Source organism: Argopecten irradians, chromosome 2 (genome assembly GCF_041381155.1).
Source record: "Argopecten irradians isolate NY chromosome 2, Ai_NY, whole genome shotgun sequence".
Classification (NCBI taxonomy): domain Eukaryota; kingdom Metazoa; phylum Mollusca; class Bivalvia; order Pectinida; family Pectinidae; genus Argopecten; species Argopecten irradians.
In genome coordinates this window covers 26,003,293-26,014,361 of record NC_091135.1, presented here as the reverse complement: position 1 = coordinate 26,014,361, position 11,069 = coordinate 26,003,293, and the positions used below count along the sequence as shown (strand labels likewise).

The 11,069-nt window shown below is 33.5% G+C and overlaps 1 protein-coding gene across 1 annotated transcript; it reads left to right on the top strand.

Moving 5' to 3' along the window:
* Positions 1-1,051: 1,051 nt before the first annotated feature.
* LOC138314943 (polypeptide N-acetylgalactosaminyltransferase 5-like) lies at positions 1,052-11,069 on the top strand. Its single transcript, XM_069255598.1, has 11 exons — positions 1,052-2,096; positions 3,087-3,240; positions 3,855-4,021; positions 4,785-4,949; positions 5,848-6,064; positions 6,724-6,841; positions 7,178-7,360; positions 7,889-8,017; positions 9,560-9,664; positions 10,268-10,390; positions 10,671-11,069. The coding sequence occupies exons 1-11, from the start codon at positions 1,592-1,594 to the stop codon at positions 10,815-10,817; spliced, it is 2,013 nt and encodes a 670-aa protein (XP_069111699.1). The 5' UTR covers positions 1,052-1,591; the 3' UTR covers positions 10,818-11,069.

Sequence of the window (11,069 nt, the reverse complement as noted above, 5' to 3'; positions counted from 1 at the left end):
AGTGCGTGTATAAGCGGTCTTTCTACATCATGTTCACATGTCAGTAAATGCTAGCCATGTGACACCACTAGTTTAAATATGTCTTGCGCCTCTCATAGAATAAACTCTGCATCATGTACTTATTTATTAATTAGAAGTTCATCATACTTATTTGGTACCGTCACGTCGTTTTCGAGATGATATTTTACATTGTATTATATTTTGCTTTTATAATTAATTACTTTTCAATTTTCCAGTTAAAATACTAATACCAAATGATTGCAGTACCATTAGAGGAAACTGATGACAAGATTTTGTGTAATGTTGCATTTCTTACCAAACTCATATACTAGTAAAAGCCGCGCGGTTTCCTGTTCCGGCAAAGTAAATAAACATTTACAGAAGAAAGGCCTTTAAGAGCAATATGCATATATATATATATAGATATCGTGTTAAAATGATTCGCCCCAAGACAAATGCACTTTCAGTATTGGTTTGCCACGTCCGACCGAGCTACACATTGGACCCCGAGGCAGACCCGACAGTAGATGTGTGACCATTCATGTTGCATCACTGGTAGGAGAAACGCAGCATAGTGAGTACAATACTATGAAATTAATTCATCATTTTTCATTAATTCACTATTTTGTATTCATGTTATATTGTATTTGATTTCTTTGCTCAATTTCTAAAGTTTATTGCACTACAGTCATACAAATATTAATAAGGCATTTATGATTAGATATTATGAGTAATATGACTTTATTTCATTTTAGCTTTTATTTATAATTAGATATTCTGGATAATATGACTATATTTCATTTTAGCTTTCATTTATAATTAGATACATATAATATGAATTCATTTCATTTTAGCTTTCTCTTTAGCTTTCATTTATAAATAGATACTATGAATAATATGACTTTATTTCATTTTAGCTTATATTATTTCATGGCATATAAAATTAAAATATTAGTTTTTATCACGCGTTCTTGTAGGTTTATGAATTGTCAGTTTAAAATAATTTACAACATAATACACACAGAGAAATTTACTAATAATTAAGATAATACTGTCTCGTTTCGCAGAATTCTACCAAACATTTAGAGTTGGATAAGTTTACAGACACTGCTCAACACTCACGACAAAAGCACAAACTGCACAGCAAAGACATCGATAAAACGATCCAATATACCACAACCCCATACAGAAATTCTTACACACAGACATATTGTTTAAAGTAACGGATTCATAGATATGTCATCAGGAACCGGGCCACCAAGATATCTTTACCCAACTTAACTCACTATAAACACTTGAAACAAAAGCATTCACTAATAACGAATGGATTTGTAGATACATTTCTCTAAATATCAACTAGAGTGCCACTCTCTTGAATTTAAAAACAAAAAGGCAGCATACTCGAACTGATGGATTTATTGAACTTAGACACAAGTCACTGAAAAAAATCTACATGCGTACAGTTGTATGACTTCGAATATAATATCAAAATGTCGAAATCCAATGGTGAAGATTAGGCCTTAAATTTGTGCTTTAACCTAAAATTGTGGTTTATTTAACGGACACATAATTATATCTCAACAGTTCAAAAATGATTCTATTTCGATTTAAGTTTCTGGTGACACTGTTGTTGCTGGCAGCATTAGTAGAAATTATGTACCTAGTAATCAAATTCAACACTTTGGTATCAGAAAAAGAAAGAGATTTTGTTCTTGCAAACGAAAACGTTGAATCGTTACAAAAACAAAAGGAAAATCTTTTGAAACAGCAAGAAAAAATCCTAGCGGAACAAAAACAGCAGCTTTTGAACCTTCAAAACCAACAAAACGAGCTTCAACAACAAAAGGAGGAGTTCGAAAGACAGAAAAAAGCAGAAGAAGTAAAACAGCAGAATAACAATAATTTAGGAGGGCTTCCTAACAATATCATGCAGCAAGCTGGGATGAAAGATATTTTTCCTAATATGCAAAATATTCTGCCTAATATGAATGATATAATCGGACATGCGGTTAAAGATGTTGACTTAAACGGTATTCTCGACAACAACGATGGTCAAAATCATGACAGAGAGAAGCGAGCGCCGCAGTCAGGGATTGGTAAGCTTGTCTGTTTTATCAATAAAGGCTATAACGATTTTTTTTTATATAAATAGGTAAAAAATGATTTTTTTTATATTATAAGACTCTTTCATATGTGGATCGGGATCACGAAATGTTGCAAAACCCTTGGCAAGCCTCGGGTTTTACTACATTTTGTGACCCTCGGGTACAATATCCCTATCCTTCATATCCACTTATGAAAGGGTAATTTTCTTTCATACCTCGAAATTTTATTGTAATTTTACAACTATGATATCCCGCCATTTTGAAATGAATTCAAAGAAATCCACGACTGGAAGTAAATTCTCCATACACGAAAAATTACGTGTTATTTTCAACACAAATTCCGTTGTTTGCATCTTTTATAGTAAAACCAGTCATATTGTGAAAAAATGTTAAAATTTTACCGAGGAAATAGAGATTCTGTTTACGTCGTGATGTCACGAGGCTTTATTGCATGGGTAGCCATGTAATACAGCCTCAGGCAACATGATTGTATTGTCCCTGACCAGCCAGTATTGCACCAGTAGATATGAAAGAAATAACTGTATGTTTATTGACTAATGTCTACTTTCATTTTAACAATTTTAATTATGGAAGCGTTGTAGTTGATATCGATGTTGTTGTGACATCTGGACATAGTGTATTGATTAGAATATTTGTCAACGATTTTCAGCTATTTTCCATGATTTGGCGTAATTTCCCACCAATCTTCGTATTTTTCACTAAATTATAACGATCGAACATCTTTTTCAACAAGCCGTCTTCTTTTTCATTTTCAGATTTCTCATAATGATTTAATCTGTTCAACTGCATGGTGATTTATTTGCATGAAAATATCCCTAGATTCTTCAGAACTTTAATAAACACTAAGTGTAGTCTAAGTGCACATTTGTTTGTTTGTTCTTTTGTAATTTCTATGTCACACGCGCATTGCATGACCAGGTTGAATTTTGTAATTAAAAGTGAATGCATATTAACTTTCAGGTGAAGGAGGTCGGCCAGTTCGTATTGATAAAGACCAACTTTCGCCCTCAGAGCGCGAGGCCTATGACAAAGGATGGAAGGACAATGCTTTCAATGAGTTCTTAAGTGATAAGATATCACTCCATAGATCCCTTACCGACCCGCGGCATCACATGTGAGTATTACATTAGTAAAAGCTTGCCGTCGGCGCCTCTCTCTGTTCTCTGTACATATTACAATATCAAACTATCATAGCTATACAGGGACAGACAAAAAGATGTGCATGCTTGATATTTTTTCGGTAGAGTGCTCTTTAGGGAAACAATTTTCAAATTGACAAATATACACCGTAACAACTTTGTGACTTTGTTTTGTACATAAAAATCTACGCCTGGATAAAATGTAGTACATATGTCTTTTGAAATAGTTGATGGACAATTTCCAAAATATAACAAAAAAAAATTCAATCTTTAGTGATGCATCTAAATTTAATTGAGAAATTGTCAAAATGTATGACACACAACAATTACCAAACGTACGAATATTGTTGCCTGAAAACTTCAAAAGTTTCAAACACGGACTCAAACTGGTTCAATAATATTTAAATATTATGTATTTAAGTATTTGTCAGAGCAAAACTAAGACAATTTATTGATAAATGACGTATTTTGAAAAGCTGATATATGTTTGCTTCGAATTGTCTAATTATTGTAAAAGAAAACAATGACGTTGCCAAGTGAAGTTGTTGTTTTTTGTATCAGCTATAATATGTATCCTCTTTTAATTAAGGTGTAAATTATTGGAGTATTCTGACAATCTACCAGCAGCTAGCGTCATTATCACATTCCATAACGAGGCTTGGAGTGTATTACTACGCAGTGTCCACAGTATATTAAATAGATCGCCAGATCACCTCATCAAGGAAATAATACTGGCGGACGATTTTTCTGATCGAGGTAAAATATATTACCAAACGAATAAACTGTTTTCATCATATATATATATATAATATATATATTTCATGAACAAATCAATCATACATATATGTCTTCAAGAGAACAAAACTATCGTTTTTAATCTACGATAATGCTTCTTTGTTATCCCCTTATTATACATAAGAAAACAATTTTTTTAAATTCTCATAAGAATACTATATGTACTATGGATAGTTGGTACACACTTATTAAATTATCAATGTGACTAATGACGACTTTCTCTCCTGACTTGTAATATGGAACATTACCGATATGTATATCTGAATAAAATACAGATTCTTATAACCACTCCGTTCAATAGAAGATCTGACAACATCTCATACAGGGTCATTTTCGGATGTCCTTTATTTCACCTGTACTTTCAGATTAAAAGCATTTTCTAAACATTGCTACATCAATTGTAACCGCTCTTTCGCCCCAGTATACGTGTGTACATATACATTTACTTCGTTATGCTCATTGAGTGAGATGACTACATACATTAAAATAATTCTGTCAGCTTTTCGAACAGTTTCGTCCCCATTCAATATTCTGGCGTCAGTAATTTGATTGGCCATTTTCAAAGGTCACCAGAACGTCACCCCTAATGGGATGTTGTCTAATCGCTAATCAAACGTAGTGATGATAGGGATCTGTATCTTGGTTTGTTTCGTTTAACTTCTCCTTATTTAGATTATTAAATGATTTTCTCGATATTGATATACACGTATTCCATTGATTACAGAACATTTACATGGTCCCTTGGAGGACTATATGAAAAGTCTGCCGAAGGTTAAAATTGTGAGGAACAAAAAGCGCGAGGGTTTGATTCGAACGCGCCTTCTTGGATACAGTGTAGCTACTGGTGCTGTGCTCATATTTCTTGATTCTCACATCGAATGCGCACAAGGTAAGTTTCTGTGAAATTTTTTAACATTTGCGAAAAACAGACTGACAAGATATTCTATCTATCATCAATTCTATAATTTATGCAATTATAAAAAAAAACTCCAAATAAAACTATTTTTCTAAAAACATCTATCTGAGGCTTTTAAAAGAGTACAAGAAGGTGTTAAAATATAAACAATAAATACGAGAGAGTTAGAACCATTGGCCTTGATTTCTAAGTTCTTGAGTTTCTGCGTCTATTAACAAACACGTAAAAGTGCCATAGCGGTATCAGCGTGTACATTTGTTCGTGCGTTGCTTAAAGTTTTCTTTAGCTGTTTGCACGGTCTTAAGGTGGCTAAATTCATAAATTATTGAGTTGTCGAGATTTGTCGAGCTAAAGCGGCAAGACACAAATGCGCTATAACGGTAACATGAGATGGATGTATTCAAATTCCATGTTTAATTGTTAAGGTTTCAAACTTTTATTTTTCGGGGGAGGGGGGGGAGGGGGGTGAAATTAACTACTTAGATTATTTATATCAGAAGACGATGATATGAGATTACCTAAACATGGAAAAGAGAAAACATTGTTTGTTTCAAGAATGCAAACCCATGATGTTTCCTAAAATGATATGCTAGATAGAAAAGTGATGTTATATACTGTAACCCAACTTGCCCTGTGAGCGATTTATTTTTCGTGAATGTACTTGGATCGCGAAATGAATATATACACCGTTATATAGATAGGAATATCCATCATTTTATTAAATCCATGTTTGAAACACTTGTTTGAAATGAAAATCGCGATTTTTTGCAAACGCAAAAGAAGTTTGAATCCAGCATTATTTTTAACGTAATTACCGGATTAAGATTTAATGTTTTGTTAACATGAAAAGTGATGAAGAATGTTATTACAGGTTGGATAGAGCCCTTATTGGACAGGATCAAAGGCAACCCGACTACATCAATAACACCAGTCATTGATTCTATTGATGATGACACGTTCGAATTTAGATATAGCGATGCGCATTTTACACAAGTCGGAGGATTTGATTGGTCGCTAACGTTCACGTGGCACACTATTCCGGATAGTGAGCGTGAAAGGAGAAACCACAAAGATTATGTACCAGTCAGGTAAGGAGTTTTGTATGTATCTGAATGTCGGCGCTCATTTATCCGTTTTGATATGACACAACACAAAATTAAGTGGAAATTAATTTTACTATGCATCATCCGTGAAGATATCTCGTTATTCTGTCACTAATATGCTAATATAAGTTAGATAAAAAAATGACCATGGGTTAATGACTTTGCCCTGTGGACTCTACGTCCAAAGCCTGGCATGCCTTGACCCTGGTTGTTAATAGAACGTTAAACAATATATACTAATCATCATCGTCATGGTTACCCCACAACTACGAGGGGGATGAGTAATTAATTGATCGAGGCACAGACTTTGTATGTTTGAGACACAACATAATCTAATATTATTAGAAAATATAAAAGAGGGATCTATTCAGCCACAACAACCACATAATAGAAACATAATGTTATTCAAGCAGACGTATATGAAGTTTAGTGGGAAATGCATATGGCTGTTTTAATTTAGCGTTGAAGAGGAGCATTCTATCATTCATTAATGTTCGGATTTCAAGGATCTCAAGCGTATCTGTTTTTCTTCTGCTTGAATCCTAAAACAGGCTTGCAATTAGGTAGTTCAGAGCAATTTACGAAATTCTTTCAGCTAATAAAATACAGAACAATTATATTATTTCATTATTATTTGATTTTAGGAGCCCTACGATGGCAGGCGGTCTTTTTGCAATAAGTAAAGAGTTCTTCGAGCGCATAGGAACATACGACGCTGGGATGGATATTTGGGGAGGTGAAAACCTGGAGATTTCATTCAGGGTGGGTTTTGCTGATAGCTAGCTACTAGTAAATTTGTATAATATGCAGTAAAATGCCTTTTTAGATAGGTTAAACAATTTTTAATCAGCTTAAAAATGATAAAACTTTACTTTCAGTCTCATAGTATCTATTCACATTCATACAAATTTTCTTAATTGGACTTCACAAACCTCCATCCAATTTCCACCATTCTCCTTAATCAGCCTCTTATCACCAGATCTTTTGAGTCAAATTTTTGTATTACATGTTTGATTCATTTAGGAGTCAATGTGCTTGAAATTACTTTAAACTTGCACATGTCTGATGAATTTAGGAAAATCTTACCTGACATTTCAGATTTGGATGTGTGGTGGAACTCTAGAGACCGCGCCATGTTCCCACGTCGGACATATCTTCAGGAAGAAGTCACCCTACACTTGGCCTGGGAAAAATGTTGTCCAGAAGAATAACGTGCGCATGTGCGAGGTGTGGCTTGACGACTTTAAATATTACTACTACGACAGGATTGGTCATAAATTGGTTGGTATTATTTTATGTTTGAAGAAGCAGATATTTATTTATTATGAATAACAAATATATGTAATTCAACGATAGATGATCTATTATTGTTGTATTGCGAATTCGTTAACGTTGTATGGTCTGTGACATGCTGTAATTTCTGCATAGAAAAAGTATTTAAAGTGTTCTACATATCATTCTTCCGCTTGTCTAAGTTTTTAACTTTCCATATTTACCGACTTTTGTAAAATTCGTATTCAATGTTATGCAATTCGGTTTTCAGATATTACCCGAAAGTTTGAAACATGGCATTGACTGTGGCGGTTCTTTCAAAACGTGTGATATTTCATGCAACATTTACCACTATGTCAATTGTCTGCGGTTAATACCTGCTTAACTTCACTCGATGGTTTGACTTCTTAGACTCGTTTATTAACACATAATATGAAATAAACACTCATTTAAGATCGTGTATGTATGTTGAATGAAGAATATTAGATTATTGTTTCTTTATATTAATCATGCTACTATTCTTTTTGACAATTACAGGGTGACTATGGAGATGTGTCGGAGAGGAAAAAGATACGTGAAAATCTTCAATGTCACGACTTTAATTGGTTTTTGAAAAACATTTATCCTGAACTGTTTATTCCTGGGGAAGCTTTGGCCTCTGGACAAGTAAGTTCGATAAAACATGTAACTTTAGGATATTCCTTGTAACCATGGTGATGAGCTCATACATAGTATCACCAATATGTTGGAATGTTACTTTATCTTCCTGGACGTTTCATTGTCTACAGATATAGAGGATATTTTTCTTGTTACTTGATGAATACCACTTATATTTTATCGAGTGAGATAGTAACTTTGATATATTTCTCGAGTGCAAACACGAATGAAAAAAAAATCAAAGTTTCTACCTCACGAGATAAGATATCTCTGGTATTCATCAAGTAACAATGAATATTCCATTTATTGCAGTTGCTTTCTCGCTTGCATTTACAGAAGACCATTACTTACTACTATTAGTTCCATCAAAGGTTTTTCTGCCATTGTATCGTACAGAATTATTTGCCCTTACGATTATAACTTCGTATTTTTATGAGCATAGCGATATATAACTACATAAAAATATGACGTCATTTTCGCACAAAAATTAATGACGTAACGCCCAAAATGATATTTCCACTGTCAATGCTACATTCCGATTGGTCAAAAGCGAGTGAATATATTTGATATTTTCACTCGAGTGAAGTATATCGCTTTTATTTTTACCGTAAAATCTTCATTATGGAAAATGTATTAGAAGTAAATACTTAGCCAGACTTCGATATTGCTGGTTTCAAATAAAGTGTGATTATTTGGTGTTTGAGCTAATACAATGAATGATCCATATTTGATTAGCATGTTATTGATGCCTTGGAATTATTCCATGAAATGACAGCAGAGAGTAGTCTCCTTAACATTCCCGACTTAGATATGTTGAAATGATAAGAATGCGACATTTGAGCTAAATAATGATAAAAAACAATGTGTATCTTATAAATATTTTTTTTTGAATTCTATTTTAGATCAAGAATGCAGAAAAACCTATCTGTATTGACGGTAAAGGTGGTTACGGCGCTAAACCGAGCGAGGTCATTCCTTACGTGTGTCACGGTCAAGGCGGCAAACCAGGTATGTCGGATTGAAAATTCAACGTTCACAATTGAAGTATTGGGAAATGTTGATTTTCCATATGGTAAATATGACGTCCTAAATGTTTCGGGTAACAAAACAATTCTAATTTTAACGTTAACGCCCAAAAATGAAATTTCCACTGTATAATGCTACATTCCGATTGGTCAAAAGCGAGTGAAAATATTATCATATTTTCACTCGAGTGAAGTATATCGCTTTTATTTTTACCGTAAAATCTTCAACAACATTATGGAAAATGTATTAGAAGTAAATACTTAGCCAGACTTCGATATTGCTGGTTTCAAATAAAGTGTGATTATTTGGTGTTTGAGCTAATACAATGAATGATCCATATTTGATTAGCATGTTATTGATGCCTTGGAATTATTTCCATGAAATGACAGCAATAGAGTAAGTCGCTCCTTAACATTCCCCAGACTTAGAATATGTTGAAATGAAAAGAATGCGACATTTGAGCTAAATAATGATAAAAAAAAATGTGTATCTTATAAATATTTTTTTTTTTGAATTCTATTTTAGATCAAGAATGCAGAAAAACCTATCTGTATTGACGGTAAAGGTGGTTACGGCGCTAAACCGAGCGAGGTCATTCCTTACGTGTGTCACGGTCAAGGCGGCAACCAGGTATGTCGGATTGAAAATTCAACGTTCACATTGAAGTATTGGGAAATGTTGATTTTCCATATGTAACCTAAATGTTTCGGGTAACCATAAACAGTTCTACAATTTTAACGTTATTTCCGTTGAGTTTACGCCCCCTTCCCTATAAAAAATGAAATATCCCACTATAATTAAAGATGCCTATCTCAGCCGAAACTACATCTATCATTACTCCCTGAACAATTTTAAATAACATCGGCTCAATGTCTATATAAAAAGCAATAGAACAACAGACTAATTCGAACTAACATTATGACTGTTGTTATGGTTATTAGTAAACTATGAATTTTTATTTTGGAAACGTAGTGGCCTTAAAAAGTTACCGCCAAGTTAATTGATGCTAGTAATCGATATCTGCCTCAAGGAGTATTAAAATATTTTATATGAAAGACCCGACTAAATACATATTGTATATGGAGATACATTTAATTTTTGGATCAATTGAATTTCTGGAATTTAATTTAATTTTTGGATATGAATTTATTCTGCGAGAAGAATTTATTTTTTAAATGAATTAATGTTTTGGAGATAAACATGATTTCATTCTGTATATCTTTTTGTTTGCAGTACTGGATGTTGTCTAAAACCAACGAGATACTGCGTGATAGTAGTTGTATCGACTATAACACACAGTTGTTTGTGTTTCCCTGTCATAAACTAAAAGGAACACAACTCTGGTTATATAGAAATGTAAGTAATACAGATTTTATTACGGCGGTTCAAACACTTTTGTTGATTTCCTTTTGTAATATACAGCACAGCAAATATCGATAGTTCTGTGGATGTCTTTTACTATTCATATGCTTTTTACAGAACACCTTTTCATAAAAGCAGTTCACACAGCATTTTATTCCATACAATACAAAGAATCTTTTTTGATAGAAAACAAGTTTAAAGCTTAATAGTAAACATTATTTCTAATATATTTTTGTTTGATTACTATGTATTCCTTTTTATGTTTGTACGACAGGACAACACTATCTATCATCCCTTCTCTGATCGGTGTATCACTCTGTCATACGACTCCTCGCGTTTGTCCATGGAGCCGTGCACGGGTAGACCAAACCAGCAATGGATATGGAATAGATACCCCCCTAAAGGGCCTACTGTGCACTAATATAAATCATCCTTAAGGGCCTACTGTGGACTAATATAGATCAACTTAGAGGGCCTACTGTGGACTAATATAAATCATCCTTAAGGGCCTACCGTGGACTAATATATATCAACTTAGAGGGCCTACTGTGGACTAATATAATATATCAACTTGGAGTACCTACTGTGGACAAATATAAATCATCCTTAAGGGCCTACCGTGGACTAATATATATCAACTTAGAGGGCCTACTGTGGACTAATATATATCAAC